The sequence below is a fragment of the Cotesia glomerata genome, linkage group LG9, assembly GCF_020080835.1.
Source record: "Cotesia glomerata isolate CgM1 linkage group LG9, MPM_Cglom_v2.3, whole genome shotgun sequence".
NCBI classification, from domain to species: Eukaryota; Metazoa; Arthropoda; class Insecta; order Hymenoptera; family Braconidae; genus Cotesia; species Cotesia glomerata.
This window is the reverse complement of record NC_058166.1, coordinates 10,755,987-10,777,281: the sequence shown is the minus strand read 5'-3', so window position 1 is coordinate 10,777,281 and position 21,295 is coordinate 10,755,987. Positions and strand designations below refer to the sequence as shown.

The following is a 21,295-nucleotide window of genomic DNA, read 5'->3' as shown; positions in this document are numbered from 1 at the left end:
GGATATCTCGGTTGTTAAGATATCGCAAATCTAGTTCCTCAATTACGAATTAAGCAATATCATTTTTATTGACTTTGGTTCGATTACCAGTTTCGATCACTGCTATGCTCAATTAAATTGATTAGATAATAATTAAAATTGCTATTTTTTCTTCTTACTGTATTTTCGACTTCGATCAACGAAATTTTAAATTCCGGAAAGTTAAAAATTTGTAAATAAAAATTATATCACTTTCTTCCATTAATAAGTTATGATTCATATTTTTTAATATATCAAAAGAAATTTGAATAGCGCGCCTTAATTTTAACCAATAATGAATTGTGACACATTTTTTGCGAGTTTCGACCTATAACTAACTTCAAGACTTTGATGTATTTTATAATATAGGATAAATTATAAGTATTTTTAATGATAGACTCTTAAAACTGTACATTTATATTCATTATGAACATTTATGGCCTGCAAGTATACAAATTACTGCGTTTAGGAATTACTCTTCAAGAATTTTTAACCTCCCGCTAAGAAAATCGAAGATTTTTAAAAATCGGGAAGTTATTGGTTTTACCTCGTTTTGCAAAAATCGAGTTTTCATCAAATCTCGACGATTTAAGGTCACAGGAAGCTTCCCTGACTATTCCCGCGATGGTGTCAGTGCGGCTGTATGTATGTATGTATGTATGTGTGTGTGTGTGTGTGTGTGTGTGTGTGTGTGTGTGTGTGTGTGTGTGTGTGTGTGTGTGTGTGTGTGTGTGTGTGTGTAAACCTCGTATAACTTTTGAACGGTTTGACCGATCGGATTGAAATAGGTGGCGATCCAAATAGTATCATTACCATTAAATTTCGTGAAAATTTGAATCGATTCGGTTCACTAGATTTTGAGAAATCTAAACGGCTCCACCGATCAATCTCAAAAACTATACCGCTCTTAAGTTTGAAAAACCACGTCGATTGCCACCAGTCCCGTCGAAATCGGTTGATTCGTTCGAGAGTTATCGAAAACGAAAAATTTCGAAAAAAGTGTTTTTTTCACATAACTCCGACATTTCTTTTCGGATCGTTTTTGATGAAATAAAATAATTTTTAGAGCTCAAGAAACTGCGTTGATCACCACCAAGAAAGTGAAAATTGGTTGATTCGTTCGTGAGTTATCGTTGTCAAAAGAAAACCGAAGAAAGTGTTTTTTCGGAATTACTTCAGAATTCCTTGTTCGAGCAATTAAAACTTAAAGATCCTTCATGAGGCTTTAAAAATTGCGTCGAATGACACCGAGAACGTGAAAATCGGTTGATTCGCTCAAAAGTTATTTAGTGTTTTATTAAACCTTTCTCAGACTTTTGAACTCTGAGAGAATTAGCGGGAAGTTGCCGGGATGGCCTGTAGGGTCAACCGTTTTTCGAATTTTTTTTTTAGCAAATTTGGTTTCCTAGAAGACTATGCGAATTGAAAATTCTTTGTTGAACGATTCAAAAGTTGTTGCAATTTCAATAATAAAAGAATTTTTCACGTATTTCAATTTTAATGGAAAATTTCAAATAGCTACCAAAACCTGTTAAAATTTAACTAAAAATTATTTCAAGCGGAAGAATTTTACTCTCTAATAAAAATTAGAGTGTTTTGTTGTGAACAAATATTTTTTTTCGCTCCCAGAACGAAATATTGTTTTATGTAGTGAAAATAAAAAAATCTCTGAAAGTGTAAGCCTCTACAATTAAAAAAAAAAAAAAAAAAAAAAAAAAGTGGTTATAATTAAAATTAAAGTTTTTTCATTTAAAATAAACATGAAAATTAGAATTTTTTGTCATTTACCTATAACTTAACGGCATTTAACGCTCTTGCAATAAACTTAAGCTCAATCTGAAGACACTAAAATATTCTTTGAAAGTACTTTCAGCCGATTGACGTTCACTCATATATTTTGGTCGATTTATGTTACAAAAGTCATTTTTTTACGAAAAAATCTTATTTTACGCATTTTTCAGTGAAACATTTGAAGTGAGAGAAAAATTAAACGCAAGTATTTTGTAGAAAATTTAATTTAAAAAAAAAAAAATTGTTTGCATTGAAATGGTAAAAAGCATTGTTTAAAAGATATAGAGCATTTAACAAATTAATTAGAAAAATATTGATGAAGTGGTAATTTCTATTTTAATTTTTTTTCAATTTTTTTCGAAAATTACGTAAGTTAAATTTTTATAAAATGTATTGAAATATTGAAATTAAACATTTAAAAAATTTTAATAATAATCCATTTATAAAAATTTATCTCTTAATGCACTCGGAATGAGTAAATCCAATATCGCGTGATGATCCTTAGGATTTGGTGACAAATCCATAGAATCCACGAAACATCGCAAGCCGTATAAAAGCACCCAGGATAATGTAGCCGGAATATTAGTAAGGGCTGGCAAAGGAACAGAACATGAACAAGAAAGTTGGAAAAAGACACCCTACTGTACCCTCGCCAGTGTCTTTAGTCCTCCCTCATGTATACTTGTGTATTCCGTACCTGGCTGGTAAACTCTTGGCTGCTTACAAACAGACGCTTGTCAGATTTCCTTTATACTATCTTCACCAAGGAATCTGGAGCGCATGCCTCCAGATCCTCCTCCATCTCTCAACGGTTTCCAACTTATTCGTCCTCTCACTTAACAGCTACCCTCTTTATACTTTAAATTCTCTTAGGAGCCACCCTCATTGCAACATCACACTCTCGTTCCCGTAACATCACACTCTGCCAATAACACAATAATACTGTCCCAAAGTTCTTAATTTATCGCACCCGATTCCGATTCTCGGGCCATTATGTTGTTTGTTTGTCCATCACTCTGGTACACAATGACAATACAGTGTCTTTTTGTTGGAAATAGAGCTAATAATCGAACCAATCTATTGAATCATATTACGGATAAACTTTTATTGTAATTCTAGCGGACATACCTGAGATACAATATTGAATATCATTCAATTTTGCTACTTGTTAACTTTGTCTATGGATACGATTAGGAATTTTTATAGATTTTGAGACTATTCATTGTAGCAAAGTGGAAATAAAATTTCTTGGTTCCGAGGTAGAAATTTATTATGGATATTTTAAAGGACCAAGTATCTTTGAGTGTCTTGATTTTCAAACTTTAGAAATTAGCTTCTGTTTTTCATCAAAAAGTACTTTATTCGAAAGAAATATTGTTGGTTCGAGAAAATTATCCTAAAGAGAACTAGTTATATTGATTCAAGAATTCTTTATGTTGGAATTCATTTTCTTAGCGAAGATCAATTTGAAATTTGAAGATCAAGACTATATTATTTTTGTGAGATACAATCATATTCGACATCGAAAAAGATTATTTTGCCACACTAATAATTATTTTATTTTTCTTCAAAAATTTATCTTCGTGATGCAAGAAAAAATTTCTCCATTCAAAATAATAAAAAAAAACAAAATCAAACAAACATTTCAAATAAACCAATTTGGAAACGCATTTGAGATTTATTTTTGATGGTATAGAGAGTTAAAGAAATTAGAAGATTGGTTTTCTTGAAACAAGTCGGTAATATCTTGAATCAATATTATCCTCGAGAAAAAAGTTATTGGGTCAAATCCAGATTATCTCGTTTGAAAATAATAAATTGCTTCGATGAATTAGTAAAATTGTTGACTGACGAACTTTTTGTATTTCATTTCTTTATTTTAATTCATAAAATTTTTAAATTATATCAAATGGAAAATCTCAAAACGAGACTATATTTTTCAGAAAAATATTTTTCTTGAATCAAATAGTTTCTTCACTGAATAATTTTAAAAATCTGTAAAAAAAGTTTATAAATGTAATCACAAATTTTTAAATCTAATCATACATGATTCATATGTGACTATAAGAGTATTTCATTTGAACCGAGTATTTTTTTTCACTGACACTTTGAGTGTTTTTTTTTAGTGTAAAAAAATATCATATTTAAAAATTCATTTCCTCGAAACAATTCAATAAAATCAAAAATTTCATAAACTATACAGCAAATTCAAACTATGAGATAAAATTCCACCATCAATTGTCATCCGGTTTAGTTACAAGCAATTTGTTGATTTAAGCGTCATTTATTTACACTATCCACACAGTTAGTTATCCATATCAAAATATTGGATTTATGACAAATAAATATGCTTGTTTTCATTCTACTAACTCACAATAGAACAGTGGATTGAATATTTGTCATTTCACCCAAACATTGCTCCAAAGTTTCAATGCATCGAACAATATTTGAATATTTAATTTTTATTTTCTTGACGCAAAAAGTAGAAAATATCAAAATTTACTCTACGATAAATAACTATAAGCACTAATAAATTCATAAGTGAATGATTTTATAAAAATCTTATAAAAATCGGAAGGTAAAAATTTAAAAAACCGAAAGTTTTGGCAGTAAAGATTTTATTGAGCCATTTTGGTCGTATAGACCGTATATTCGGTATATATATTTATATATATATTTATATAGATGGCAGCAATAATGGCGTTACGAGATAATAGCTTATGGTCGGGTCAATAGCGATACGCGATAGCGCGAAGCGCCCAATGCTGGGTTTTCGATCGATGCCACAGAGAATTTCAGCATTTACCTGAAATTGTTCGCTAGTTTATCCCGCAAACGATGAGGAGGAACGCAATGCACCAGAGGCAAGAGGGACTAGGGTAGTTCTAGTGGTAGCCAGTAGCATCAGCCATCAACAAACAGATTGTGTATAACTGGATACTCTGCCCGGTTATAACGATTCGTTGATTCCGCTATTGGGCATTGGTCGGACATAACCGACAGGAATATTTTATCGGGTGAATACAAATTAACTCTGATACAAATTAATGCCTTCGTGTGTATCCGAACTGTATACATCATTATTAAATCGCCATTTAAACCACATTAATACAATTGGGGATTACATTCTATCGATTTTTCGTCAATTGCCACCGCCGAAGGCTTTTAATAATACTGATCAAAAATTGTCATATTTAATTCTGATCGTATAATACCAAAAGAGATTACACAGTCATTGTTCTGTTTTGGTTACCATTACTTTTAACGATGATTATAACGATTCTATACTATTGTATATTTTGAACGTGAAACGCCAAAAAAAATAGCGATATCCCGTGAAAAAATTTCTGATAAATCCAAATATTTCTATTAGGATATTTCATTTTTTGGCGATATTTTTTTTATTTTATTATGTAGATTCTGCTAGGGTAAAAGACTCCATTAGCAGCGGGGACCCCATTACTGACACTTTCTTTGATTTTGGTACTTATTCAATTAATGAAATCATTAATTTCATTAATGAATATATCATTTCTAATCTTTAAGACCTTTAGATCAAAAAAATTTTTTATTTTGATCCGAAGTAAAACATTTTTTCATTGAAAGAAAAAGGGCCAGTAATAGGGGTTGAAGGTGCCACTAGTGGGGCCTTTTACCTTAGTTAAAAAACAAAAATAAATATCCATTCATGAAAAAAATGCAATGTGATCTTAAAAAGGCTAGATAGTGCTAACACTCATCCTATGAAAATTTTTCGAACATGAGTGGATCGGGTTTTAGCAAACTATATCTAAAAATAAAAAAATTTTCACTATGATTTTTAATTTTTATGCACAGCCAAGAAAAATTAATAGGTCATTCCACCAACTAATTGTTATCTATTGGAAAACCTAATTATTTTTTAACTGTAAATCGAGATGATCCAAAGGATTAGCAAACAAAAATACTAATGTAAATTTTTTGATTGCTAATTCACTATTTCTCATTACAAAGTAAAAAATTTTGTGTCATTGTGTCAAAAAACTTAGTGTTTAAAATTTTTCGTGTTAAAGATTTAACACTTTTATCTGTAAATTTAACATTTATTCTGTTAAATCAATACAAAAAAGTCTTAAATATTTAACATAAAAATTTTTAACACAAAATTTTTTGACGCAATGACGCAAAATTTTTTACTCTGTATCTTAAAAATTCATTTGTAATTTCAGCTAGTGGTCTCTGGCAAAATTTGCCACTGGATGTATTGTATGAACTTTTTTTGATTATCAATTGTCATTTAACTTCTAAGAAATTTTAAATGTACAGAATATTTATTTTAAATAATCATATAATTCATGGTTTTCTATTGCTAGAGCTTTAATCAGTTTTATTAGACTAAATAAAATTATTTTTAGTTAAATGTCTCTTATTAATAATTAATATTATTTACTTAATCTTATTATATCATTATTATTTGATATTTTATCTATTTATTTTATACATTATTATTATTATTATTATTATTATTATTATTATTATTATTATTATTATTATTATTATTATTATTATTATTATTATTATTATTATTATTATTATTATTATTATTATTATTATTATTATTATTATTATTATTATTATTATTATTATTATTATTATTATTATTATTATTATATATTTACAGTTGTAACTTTTGTGACTAATTATTTTGCCGTTTGGCTTGTGTCGGCATATTACACCTATAAAATAAAATTATGTTCAAGGGGATTTCTCCTCCGGTCATTTTAAAATTTTGTAGACATGTTCTCTAACAAAAAAAAAAAAAAAATGATGTCAACATTGTAATTTTCTCTAATCATACATTTGAATCTTGAATTAAAAATTAGGAAAACGGTTGACCCTAAAGGCCATCCCTGCAAATTCCCGCTCATTTCATACTCAAGCACACAAAACTACATTTATCACGTTTTTGAGCTCTTCGAGCTCAAAAATATAATTTTCGTATCATTTTGAGCTCTCCGAGCTCAAAAATCTGCTAGAAGTTGAATAAAATACTATTTTTCGAATTTTTAAACCACAATAACTTTTGAATGAATGAACCGATTTTTACGTGGTTGGAGGCATTCAACGCAGTTTTTAAAGCCTCATAATGAAGTTTTAATTTTGAATTTATCGAACAAGGAATTTCAAAGTAATTCCCAAAAAACGATTTTTTCGATTTTTTTCGTTAACGATAACTCATGAACGAATTAACCGATTTCGACCGGGCTAGCGGCAATCGACGTGTTTTTTTCATGTTAAGAGCTGATCAGTTTTTGGAATCGATCGGTTAAGCCATTTGAAAGTTATTCTAAAAAAAACCACATTTGAAAAAATTTTTTTTTGCAGTTTTTTTGAGATTTCTCAAAATCTACTGGTTCGAATCGGTCCAACTCGTATTCAAAATCTAAGTTGAGTCGAACCCTGTCGAATAGCACCAACCGCGATGAAATTGGTCTAGCTGTTCAAAAGTTAGGAGAGGTTTACATACGACCGTGCACACACACACACACACACACACACACACACACACACACACACACACACACGCGCGCGCGGGAAAAAATTTCTGGGAAAATTTACGATACAACTATTGTAAAGCTGGACTATACTTTTATTACTATTAATTGTCAAATATTTTAGAAGAAAAAATACTATTTATTCATGAAAAAATACGATATTACTATTGTAAAAAGTAAGAGATGAAAATTTCCAGTGCTGCCTCTGTATCTTTCCAATAGAACTATAGCAAATTTTACAATAGTTGAATTGGAGTGTTTCTCAATTAGTGTGAGTGATGGCCGTGCACAGCACTAGACTCCGAGTTTATGTAAATGTTAAAGGATACGGGTCTTAGTTTACCTCGGATAGCGTAGAGGGAGAGTCTCTAGCTGCCAACACAAAGTTCTGGGTTCGATTCCCAGATAGCAGGAAAATGTCGGTTTCTTTTTTCGATTACTGTATAGGTACCAATTAGTCCAACCTTCTATCTCTCTCCCTCCCTAATATTTCTTTTAAAAAAACCAACTGTGAATTTTTACAATAGTTGAATTGTAAAGTTCACAAACACATATTGTATAATTTACTCTAGTATTCGACTTTTTAAGACTCTTGCTAGTCTTATTTGTTGGATAAAATTTACAATAGTAAATCGTAAAAATTACTAAATAAGAAGTATAGTCCACCGTTCCTATTTTATTTAGTAAAAATTACAATAGTAAAAACTCCTTCAATTTTCTTTCCGTGTACATACAGACGTACGGACATCATCGCGGAAACATTCGGGGGGGCTTCCTAGGACCTCAAAACGTCAACATCTGTTGAAAACTCGATTTTCGAAAAACGGGGTGAAACCAATAACTTCCCGATTTTCGAAAATTTTCAATTTTTTTAGCGGGAAGTTAATAATAATAACTGAGTTTCTTATTTTTTCAGACTGGGTCTAGTATCTTCGTTGATCGAGAGGTATCCCATCGGCGTAGGCGGGGTATTTTTCCCCTCAACACTTCAGCACCTCCAACAACAGCATCATTCCCGGCTTGCAGCTGTCGCAAGCTCAGCTTTAAGCAATGCCGGTCAATCCGACGCAAGTGACGCTGATGGAATACGCGGAGTTTTACCGGGAAACGGAGGCTGGCCGTTTCCATGGAGGCCGACTCATGGGTTGCAAGGTCTCGAACATCCATCCCCAAGCGACGTTATTGGATCGCACAGTCGTGTTAGTCCACCCTCTGGGTCTTATCTTAAGCGAGGTGAGTTTTGTTGTAGTACTAGTATTTTATTCTATTTATTCGATGAAATTTTTCAATATAATTCAGTATCATCCATGTGTTAAGAAAGTAAACAGTCAGCAAAATAATTATTAATCATGCACACAAAAAAAATTTGCTTGAATCAAGTTAATAATTATGAAGGACTTCATCTTCTTGATTTGAGTAAAAAAATTCTTAAACTAGAAAATTTTTCTTGTTTTAAGGTAGTTGTAGTGGATAAGGCATACTGTCAGAAAATTCTAAATTTTTGTATACTTATCAAGGACATGATGATACAATTACCCTAAAACTTTGAAGTCGATTGACCGCCTATAATCTGAGATGAATTCAATTAAAAATTGGATATCTAACATTGATTGCATATGCTCTCTGCAGTTCTGTATCAGTTTCTTAGATATAAAAAAAAAAAACTAACTGTCAGAAACTTTCAAAAAACTGACAGTCATTTAATCTATTTGTTGTGAGTTTAAAAAAAATACAAAAAAAATTTGGAAAATCCAAAAGTGCACGACTCATAATGCTCATTTAATTGTGAAAAGTTTTTCGATCGTAAAGCACTCTCTGATGCTTCGTATCATAAGTCGTGCAATAATAATAGAATAAAGCAAATGTGAAAAAAAAATATCAAACAGCTGAAATAGGATGATAATGCGCACGCGCCTCTAGTGAGATGAATGTACTCAATATATATATACAGTCCTTTTGCTTTTTAATTTTATTAATTGCAAATAAACGACTCTAAGTTACCTAGCCATTCGCATTCGGTGACCTACAATTCTTTCAAAGAATTTTTCAAAAAAAAATTTGACTCAATCAATGGGTTTTTTCGCAAGTTACAGTGTTTTCAGGGTTTCATACATAACGGACAGGAAAATTTTTTTAACTATTTTGATGTTTTTTTCCGTTTCTATTGCACTTATTAAATTTTTGAAAAGTATGGAATTAATCTCAATTAAATTATCTTGACAATAGTATGCAAAATATCTTGATTCCGTGAACTAACAAGGGCATAATAATAAAAATAGTTGCCAAAATGAGACGAAAAAAATTTTTCGATCGTAAAGCACTCTCTGATGCTTTGCATCATGAGTCGTACAAAATTTTTGACCGTCTAATTATTTATAAACAACGGATTAAAGTTCAACAATTTATGAAAAAGTATTTCTCTATGGAGTCGGACAGAAACTATTGTATGGGTTGCGTCTCCAAGGGGACAGTGTTGAGTAAAAATTTTGGATTACTTAGCTACAAGCTCATATGCTTTTGCGGCGCGTATAATCTCTAATTTGTCGACAATTGTACCATGACAACTATCTTAAGTAAATTTTCCTTTATTTAAGAATTTTTCGTCTTTATTCAAAACAATTAAACTCTTCAAAATTATTTTCTTGGTTCGAAAGTTTTTCTCTTGAATCAAGTTAATTTATTTTCTGTCTATGAATTAATTTAACGAACTTACTGTAACAAATTTACACACTGATAAAAAAATTGAATTGACTCAAGAGCTAAACTCTTGAACCAAGAATACCATTTTGAAGAAAATGATATTCTTGAGTCAAGAGAATAAATTCTTGAGCTAAGAAATTATTCTTGGTCTAAGACGATTTTCTTGAGTCAAGAATTTATTCTCTTGACTCAAGAAAATAATTTTCTTCAAAATGGAATTCTTGGTTCAAGAGTTTGGCTCTTGAGTCAAATCCATTTTTTTTATCAGTGCATCAACTAAGTGACCCTCTTATTGACCTCTGGGCTGTTGGGTTTTTTCAAAAGAAATAAATAAGTAAATAAACAACCCGACAACGAATCACTTTGTTCCGACGATTAAGGCATTTTTTGTAGGGGATTGAACAGTCTATAAAAAAGGTTAAAATAAAAATTTTCGTTTGTCTAAAATCCAGTAAGAAATTTTTTTTAATGTCAATTAATCATAATTGGTTCAGGAAATTCTTTTGCTTCTTGCTGCAGGCGATTAACGTTTAAATTATTCGTTCAAGTTATATAAGTCTTAGGCTTAAATAGGAAGGGAACACAAAAATTTAGACAGTAATATAAGTCCTTATGTTATTAAGGTTCGACACTAAGAGAAAAAATTACTTTTCAGAAGAAAGAACATTTTTGTTTCAAGAATTAAAATTTTTGGAAATATTTAAAACTTTTCTTTTTCAGCTGAAAAAATCACTTTTTTGTCATTAAAAGCTTTAAGTCTACAATGAAATACTTTTAGACTTTCATTCAAATTGTTTCTTTCTGTATGAAAAAAACCTTATTTTATAAAAAAAAAATTAGGAAAACGGTTGACCTTCAGGGTCAACCTGAAGGCCATCCCTGTAACTTCCCACTACTTTCGTAATTAAGCGCTCAAAATTGCACTTATCATGTTTTTGAGCTCTTCGAGCTCAAAAATATAATTTTCGTGTAGTTTTGAGCTCTCCGAGCTCAAAAGTCTGATACGAATTTAATAAAACACTATTTTTTTAGTTTTCAAACCGCAATAAATTTTGAATGAATAAACCGATTTTCACGCGATTTGCGGCATTCGATGCAGTTTTTCAAATTCTATGATGTATTTTCAAAGATAAATTGATCAGACCGGAAATTTCGGTGTAATTCGAAAAAAAAACTTTTTTTCGATTTCTTTCATCAATGATAACTTACGAACGAATCAACCGATTTTGACCAGCTTGGTGGCGATCAACGAGGTTTTTTGATGTTGAAAGCTGATTCGTTTTTGAAATTGATCGGTCAAGCAGTTTGAAGATTATTAAAAAAACAAACACATTTGAAAAAATTTATTTTCGCAGTTTTTTTAAGATTTCTCAAAATCTATAGGTCCGAATCGGTCCAACTCATATTCAAAATCTAAGTTGAGTCGAACCCTTTCAAATGGCACCAACCGCGATCAAATCGGTCAAGCCGTTCAAAAGTTATGAGAGGTTTACATACACACACAAATACACACACACGAACACACACACACACACACACACACACACACACACACACACACACACACACACACACACACACACACACACACATACATACAGACATACAGACACCATCGCGGGAATAGTCAGGGAAGCTTCCTAGGACCTCAAAACGTCGAGATCTGATGAAAACTCGATTTTCGAAAAACGGGGTGAAAACAATAACTTCCCGATTTTTGAAAATTTTCAATTTTCTTAGCAGGAAGTTAAAAATTAGGAAAACGGTTGACCCTGAAGGCCATCCCTGCAACTTTCCGCCAATTCTATACCTAAACGCTTGAAATTGCACTTATGACGTTTTTGAGCCCTTCGAGCTTAGGGGAGAAGGGGGTCAATTGAACCAAAAAAAGTTTTGTAATTTTTTACTATTCGAATTAAAACTAAAAAATAATTTTTTTTTTCTTGGAATGGTAGCTTATTAAGTCTACTATTATTATCAACACATAAATTAGTCAATAAACAACGTGAATTTTTAAAAATTATTAATTTATCCAAACGCGTCGAATGGTTCAATTGACCCCCCGCTCGGGGGCAATTGAACCACTGCTTGGGGTCAATTGAACATTGCACATTTTTAATGCACAGATATTATATTAAATAAATTAAAAATCAATTTAAAAATAATTTTCATTATAAATTCTGTTCATCAGATTGTTAGGTTATTTCCCTGAGTATTTTTCACGTAGTCAAGATACGCGCGCATGTTCCATGCTTCTCCGTATGGTTCAATCGTGCCCGGGACTGTTGTTTCAATTTACCCCATATAATTTTATAACAATTAATAGTAAATAATAAATAAATAAACTATTATATCACTATGAACAAAGTTGAGGATTATAAAGTATAAGTATATACAACTACTACGATTAAAATTTTATCAATTAATTCAAAAATTGAAATATTATCAAACAATTTGTCACCAGCCGAAAAAAACAGTTTACATGCCTAAAAATAAGATAATCTCAATTTTTCAAAATTTATTAATCGCAATGATTTCAAATTTTGATCATATCCGAGTTTAACATATTAGAATCTAATTCTAAGAGCATGAAGCGTTTTTTCAATTTTTTCGATTTTTTAAGTCGAGTGGTTCAATTGCCCCGTTGTTCAATTGACCCCCTTCTACCCTATAAATACAATTTGTGTGTTATTTTGAGTTCTCCGAGCTCAGAAAAATAGCTTTTGTATGCTTTTGAGCTCTTCGAGCTTAAAAGTTTGATAAACGTTTGATAAAACACTATTTTTTTAATTTTCAAATCGCAATAACTTTTGAATGAATAGACCGATTTTCACGCGGTTGGTGGCATTCAACACAGTTTTTTAAGCTTCATGACGAATTTTCAAGTTCCAATTGATAGAACAAAAACTTTCGGAGTAATTCCGAAAAAACACTTTTTTTGGTTTTCTTTCGTCAACGATAACTCACGAACGAATCAACCGATTTTAACTGGACTAGCGGCGATCGACGTGGTTTTTTGATATTAAGAGCTGATTAGTTTTTGGAATTGATCGGTAAAGCCGTTTAAAAGTTATACCAAAAAAACCACATTTGAAAAAATTTTTAACTTGCTAAGAAAATCGAAGATTTTCAAAAATCGGGAAGTTTGTGGTTTTACCCCGTTTTTCAAAAATCGAGTTTTCATCAGATCTCGACGTTTTGAGGTCCTAGGAAGCTTCCCTTAATGTTTTCGCGATGATGTCCGTGTGTGTGTGTGTGTGTGTGTATGTATGTAACCCTTTTATAACTTTTGAACGGCTCGACCGATTTCATCGCGGTTGGCGCCATTCGAAAGGGTTTGACCAAACTTAGATTTTAAATATACTTTGGACCGATTCGGACCAGTAGATTTTGAGAAATCTAAAAAAAAACTAAAAAAAAAAATTTTTTCAAATGTGGTTTTTTTGGAATAACTTTTCAACGGCTTTATCGATCGATTTGAAAAATTAATCAGCTTAACATCAAAAAACCACGTGGATTGCCGTCAGTCCGGTCAAAATCGATTGATTCGTTCGTGAGTTATCGTTGTCGAAAGAAAACCGAAAAAAGTGTTTTTTCGGAATCACTCCGAAATTCCTTGTTCGAACAATTCATACTCTAAGATTCTTTATGAGGCTTTAAAAACTGCGTCGAATGCTGCCAACCGCGTGAAAATCGGTTCATTCATTCAAAAGTTATTGCGGTTTAAAAATAGTGTTTTATTAAACTGCTGTCGTCCTAATTTTTTTTGTAGTTTTTTTGCGATTTCTCAAAATCTACCGGACCGAATCGTTCCAAGGTATATTCAAAATCTAAGTTCAGTCAAGCCCTTTCGAATGGCACCAACCGCGATCAAATCGGTCAAGCCGTTCAAAAGTTATGAGAGGTTTACATATATCCACACACACACACACACACACACACACACACACACACACACACACACACACACACACACACACACCATCGCGGGAATAGTCAGGGAAGCTTCCTAGGATCTCGAAACGTCGCGATTCGATGAAAACTCGATTTTTGCAAAACGGGGTGAAAACAATAACTTCCCGATTTTTGAAAATCTTCGATTTTCTTAGCGGGAAGTTAAAAAAAATACTACAAGAAAAATGAGATTTTTTCAGCTTAGTGAAGGAAATTGTTGGAAATTTCCAAGAATTTAAATTTTTGTAACAAGAGTGCTCTTGTTTCTCAATTTCAATTTTTCCTCTCAGTGTACTGTATTATAGATTATAGATGTGGCCAGGGATTATAGAGCAAAAATGATACTAAACTTTGCAGCAAAACATGACGATGAAATTATTTAAAATACACGAACATTAATATGCAATATTTATCTATCACAAAAACATTAACTATTACAAATGTTGTCAAACTAAAATTATTGGATCACATGTTTCGGGTAAATAATTTGTCAACATATGTAACCGCTATAAATTAGATAGCATCGAAAAATTTACCACCCGCGATTAGTAATTTCGTTCACGCATTAGCAAATGTCATTAAACAAAGGCATCATTATCATGAGAGTTTATCTAAAACAAAGGCGCAATTAGCCGAATTGGAAGATGGGCACAAGCTAAATGTAATTTAACACAACAGATAGAAGGTCAATTGAATTTTTATCATAAAATCTTAGTTGTCAAAAGTAATAAACCGCTAATTTAGGCGATAGGCATTGGCCAAGGCCATCTGGTGTCCCCTCTGTCAGTATTCGCTGGATAGACCATCCCAAAAATTGACTCATCTCATTCACTCATTCACTGTCGACACAATATAACAGTGCCAGTCAATAGATAACCATCAAATTAATACCATCAAACGAGCTAAAAGTCTGCTCTCTCTTTACTTACACTAAAATTTAATCTACCACGTCGAGTGAACCCCTTTACTTTAGTAAACTGTAACCTCCAGTTCGTGCACTTTTTAGTATAGGGGTGGCCTCTTGAAATATAAATCTCCGTTTTGTGACTCGAGACATATCCTCGGGTTGTATATATATATATATATATATATATATATATATATATATATATATATATATATATATATATATATATATATATATATATATATATATATATATATATATATATATATACATATACACACATATATATATACATATTTAAATACATATTTATATATATTTGTATTATATATGTACGAGTTCGGTACTCGGTTTTCTCTGATTTTCTGGACGAACTGGTATGGCGTTTCGCATGCAAACTGAGACACAAATAATAAATATAATTTTTCATATAACATTTTTTTTCTTAAAAAAAAAAAATTCTAAAAAGGTGCAATTGCATCTGTACTTAGAACCAGTACATTGTAGATAACAGTTATACATAAATTAGACTTACATATTAATAATATAGTGCATCGTAAATTAAGCTGCCGAAAACAGAATTATAAATATATCTTATTCTTAATTGTAGCTTATAATTATTAGTTTTTGTCCAATTACTACACTTCTTATTTAAATTAACAATTTTTTAGAACACACATAAAGTTTTCATATTGTTAGGTTATTGATTATATTTTGAAAGCTACATAATGTGCATTTTTGTAGCTAATTGTTTCATTGATTTTGGGAAGGACTAACAGCTTAGATCTCGTACCAACTACGTTCTGTAAATATAGGTTCTTACACTCTTTATAATAGTAATGAAGATGATCTACGATAAAAGACACTTTGATTTCTAGAGTCATATATGCGCATGTATAGAGATATATATTTCAGAGTTTTGGAATTTCTGTCCGTTACTATATTTTGATAACTTTAATAACTTTTAATTTATTACTTACCGCATAAACTGCAGTTTCAAAGTAATTCAATCGATTTTTCATTAGTAGTGAATAATGAGGCAATATCGAAAAAATCTGTAATTATTTATCAATAATACATTAAAAAAAAAAATTACTTCTTGAGTCGGAATATTTGGGTTACATTAAACTTTCGTTAATTTAAAAAGCTTACAATTGATTTATGTGAAAATTTTCAATATGTTGATAGTATTTAGACTTTAATAGCTTGAATATAACTCAATTAGCCCTAGTTATAAAATTGAACTTATTGATGACTTATTATGGTTTAAGCCTTGACAGGCAAATCGGGCAAAAAAGTACCTACCTCTAATATTTAACTTTATTAGAACTTTGCAGACTTTGTTCATATTAAATGTTATTTTTATATTATTAAATTATTTCAAAATTATATCTATCTTATCCAGAATTATTTGCGCTTTCATTAAAAAACAAAAAAATTTCTTTGCCTTTATTGAATAAAGGCTTGCCGTAAGATGGACGGTGTGGCTTATTGTATATAGAATAAGCGAAAGGAAATTTAGTATAGACTGGATAGCTCAAATGGTAGAGTAGCCGACATGTCTTTGGAAGGTTCTGGGTTCGAATCCCAGTCCGAGCTATCTAATAATTTTTTCTCGCATATTCTATAAACTCACATTAAGATGATCCTCTCCACATTCCTTTCTCAATCCTTTCCTACCAATATCCTGTTACGTGAATGTAGAACGCTTCACGTAATAATTACCGTAACTCCTATTCTTTCCCGCTTCACAGCATTATTTATATTTGTAAATTGTACTAGTTCATTTTACTCTCATTGTTGTTAAAGGAATAACGTTTAAATATTTGCCTATCAGGGGTTAAATAAAGTTTATTATCAAAAATGTATACTGAAATTAAAAAACTACTTGATTCAAGGAAAATATTCTTTTTGAAATTGGGTTGGCGATTTTTAATAGCACACTGATAGAAGGATTTGTTTATAGTTAAAAAGATTTGTTAATACTTAACAAATTATTTATTTGAAGCCATTTGTTAGTCCTTAACAAATATTTCTTAGTATTTAAAAAGATTTATTAAATACAAACAAATCATTTTAAATACTAAGAAATATTTGTTTAATACTAAAAAGTGGTCTCTAATAAATGATTTGTTAACTATTAACAAATATTATTTAATACAAATAAATCCTTCTATCAGTGCAATTTAAGAGGAAATTTTGGATAAAAAGATCAAAGGAAAATGGTGTCCTACTCAGTGGGTATTTTTGGTATCGGAAAAAATAATTCGGAGAGCCTGAATAGGAAATCGAACCCTGATCTTTTAGTTACGCACTAAGAGTACAAAGAAACCTACGATTATTACACCGGAAAAAAATTGAGATGATTTAAAACAAAAATCAAGGAGGAAGAATATCACTTTAAAGAGTTTAATCATTCTGGATTAAGTAAAAAAATTATTGAATTAAGAAATTATTCTTGGTACAAGTAAATTTTTGATTCAAGATTATCAAACTCTTCCTAAAGTTCTTGATTCAAAATTTTTTCTCTTGAACCAATTTATTTCTTTATCAATTTTCTATTTTTATATAGTCAAAATAAGTCTCAAACACATTTCAAAATAGCTTTAAGTCAAATACTTTTTTTTTAACATTATTGTTTTGGTATCTTGAATGAAAAAACTTGTTCTTGAACCAAGAACATAAAATTCTTTGAGGATAACGAAATTGTTGTTAGTTTTGGAGAATAGTGTTTTTGGATGTAGAATGTGATTGTATCTCACAAAGATAATACATTTTTAATCTTTTTACATCAATTTTCTCCAACCGAAAATCCATTCAAGATGAGCAATTCTTAAATCTAGACAACCCATTCTCTTCAAAATAATTTTTTTGTATCAACATTTCTTTTGAATCGAGTAGTTTTTTATTCAGTGTTCAATTTAATAACAAAAAGAGTATTTTCATTAACATAAAATACATCGAATGGCAATTTCGAATGAACAAAGTTATTTTTTTTTTATAATGTTCTAAATTATAACATAACAAATCCTTTGAAATGTCTTTTATCACTTGTGTGTATTGACAACAAATAAGCATCTACATAGTGGGACTTTGCAAACATTAACAAGGCAAAATGGCGATAAACCGTTGGGGATAGTTTGACGCTATAAGTATAAGTACTGTGTACTCGCAGAGGTGGCAATAGCAAAACGATCGACGAGTGTAAGGCGATCGACGTTGGTTTGTCGTAGCGGAAGCCGTGGAAGCCGTATATTTATGCTATATAGTGATAGTCTTGCATTAAAGCATTGTACTCCCGGGTATATCGTCTCAATTCTGTCTCTCATACTTTGTGCTTCACATGCACAAGCACACACCCTCACACCCATCTATAATATACAATGTATATATATATATATATATATATATATATATATATATATATATATATATATATATAAAATATTATGTATAGAAGACTGTGCTGAATTCCGTTCCGGCTTTACATATAGCTTCCCTCTAGGTCTCCTCTACTCAGCACCCTCTTCCATCGCCGCCCTCGTTCTATCATCGCCATCCCAAGCGTTTAGTCCCGCACGCACAACAACCACCAGTCCAACATAACTAAACACGGACATAGAGGAGATACCAGTGGAGACTCGGAACAGTGATGGAACACACTCTAAACTCTACACCGTAAATGTTCGATGTGAATAGAATAGAATGGGAATACCATCCAAAAGAGTCCAAAAGAGATAAAGAATAAACCACGGTGAATACCCAGAACACACCCCATTCGAAAATTTTAATCACACCCTCCTGTTGGCCACGTAGCGGTTTTGTGAGGAAACCAACCTCATTCTATCTCTACCTTCTACCACACACGAATAAGCAAAGCGTTAACAGTGTTCCCTTCCCACGTGAAATGCCAACTCGTCTCGAGAACCAAAGACAACTTTATTTGCTGGGAATAAAAAAGTTTAATCGGACTTTGTCACCAACTTTTTAATATTTTTGTCAATGAAAAAAAAAACTACTTGATTCAAAAAAAATATTTTGTTCAAAATTTCTTTTTATTGTTAAATTAAAGGAAAAATTTGATTGAATTTAAATTTAAGAATTATGAACATCTATTGGAAGTCTGTAAAAACAAATAATTTTTCGTAGTTTTTTTTAGATTTCTCGAAATCTATTAGTCCTAATCGGTCCAAATTAAAATGAAAATCTAAGTTTGTTCAAACCCTTTCGAATGGTGCCAACCGCGATCAAATCGGTCAAGCCGTTCAAAAGTTATTAGAGGTTTACATACATCCATACACACACACATACATGTATACAGACATACAGACACCATCGCGGGAATAGTCAGGGAAGCTTCCTCGAATCTCAAACCGTCGAGATCTGATGAAAACTCGATTTTCATTTTTTTATATTTTTTAGAAAAGTATACTTGGAAATAAAAACTTTTGAAAAGAAACGTCTCTTTTTCAATATGCTTATCGGAAAAAGTAGCCATTTTTTTTTAATTCGTAATTTTTTTTTAGTAGATTAAAAATATTTCCTGAGAAATCAATTTCAAAAGTACTAAAACTCACTCACTAATTATCATTCTTTCAGAAGATGACGATGACAATCCGTCAGACGATCGACTGCACCGAGGTCGAAGTCCATCCACGGGAGACGAAGTCCACGAAGACTTAGGAGATGTCGACGACGGAATGGACGGCGACGACGGCGAATCTCCAGGTTCCTCCGGCCACCACGGTTCGATAACAGCAGGCGGAAGTTCAGGGGGACAGAACGTAAACGGACAGGATTCAAACGTGAAACGTAAGAAGAAAACGCGAACCGTGTTCTCCAGATCGCAAGTGTTTCAACTAGAAACAACCTTCGAGATGAAGCGATACCTTTCTTCTTCAGAGCGCGCCTCATTGGCCGCCTCGTTGCGGTTAACAGAGACCCAGGTAAAGATCTGGTTCCAGAACCGGCGGAACAAGTGGAAGCGTCAATTAGCTGCAGAAATAGAGGCCTCCAGCATGGCACACGCGGCACAGCGGCTGGTTCGCGTACCCATTTTGTATCATGAGGCCAGCGCTACAAATAACACAGTAGCGACCTCTTCTTCCGTTGGACAGGCTCCCAACGCTACGAACCCTTTGACGGCCACTAGCGGACCTCATTCTGTTGGTGTTAGTGTTGGCGTTGGTGTTGGAACTTCCTGTGTTCCCTGCACCACAGCACCATCAATATTCTACTCCCCACACGCAGCAGTAGCGGCTCATCACCAGCATCACCATCATCATCACCATCCACCGCCGCCTCACGTTCAGGCCCACACATTGCTACCTCATCAGGTGCATCCTCAGCCTCCACCACCGCCACCTCCACCGCCCAATTCTCAGGTCCAGTCGTCGCAATAACCCATCCTTAATTCATCCTATCACTCCGGATTGATGGTGAGATTGGATCCTCATCAAAGTCATCATCACCATCAGTTTCCGCGATTCCTCGCTGCACCGTGATAATATTCACTAAATATCATGGACGATCTTATAACTGTAATAATAGTTCTAATTGATATTAATAATAATTATATATATATTATATATAAAGTAATTATAATGATGATGATATTATATATTGTAAAAAATGAAGATTTTATGATTATGATAATATTATTATATAGCGGAAATGATATTATTTGATTTTAAATCGCACCGCTTTATAAATAATAATTGATTCGTACTCGCCCAGATTGTCCTATGATGTTATTATTATTATTTAATTTAAATTAAAACAACAAAAAATAAATCATCGATGATGTACGTGTCTGAGAAATTATGTTTTGATAAATTTATTCACTAATTGTAAGATTTAAGTCGTAAGTCAAAAAGTACACGGATAGACAAATTCATCAAGAGAAGCAAAACTTGAACAATAAAAAGATTATTTTAAAGAATTTTTTCGTCTTGAAAGAAACATGAAAGATCTTGAACCGAATAAAATTTATTTAGACTAAAAACAGTATTATATTTTAAGAATTTTTAAACTCGATTCAAGATAATCGAATGATTTAAAATAATCTTTTAGGATTAAGAATTTGTTTCTTGAAAAAAATTAAATATTTTATTGGTGTATATTAATAGTTTCATTGCCTTAACCCTCATAAAAAAATACACATGTTAACGTAGGCAAATATATCAAAAAATATATCTTAGGGTAGTGAAAAGAAAAAAATAATGCCTTTTTCGCAAATTGGCTTAATCGTTTCGTGTAAACCTAAAAATTAACCTGTAAAAATATAAGAAAGTACACTGATAAAAAAATTGACAACTCAAGAGCCAAACTCTTGAACCAAGAATTCCATTTTGATGAAAATGATTTTCTTAAGTCAAGAAAATAAATTCTT

The 21,295-nt window shown here is 31.6% G+C and overlaps 1 protein-coding gene across 2 annotated transcripts in view; it reads left to right on the top strand.

The window, feature by feature from the left end:
* Positions 1-20,497, top strand: part of LOC123271850 (homeobox protein Hmx) — a 30,584-nt gene extending 10,087 nt beyond the window's left edge. The window contains exons 2-3 of one of the 2 annotated variants that reach the window (XM_044738351.1): positions 8,260-8,576; positions 19,507-20,497. In XM_044738351.1, coding sequence (XP_044594286.1) covers positions 8,260-8,576; positions 19,507-20,306 — 1,117 coding nt within the window. In that variant the 3' untranslated portion in view covers positions 20,307-20,497. Of the gene's footprint in view, positions 1-8,259; positions 8,577-19,503 lie in introns of both variants that reach the window. The other variant, XM_044738348.1, reaches the window with a different exon arrangement.
* The last annotated feature ends 798 nt before the right edge of the window (positions 20,498-21,295 follow it).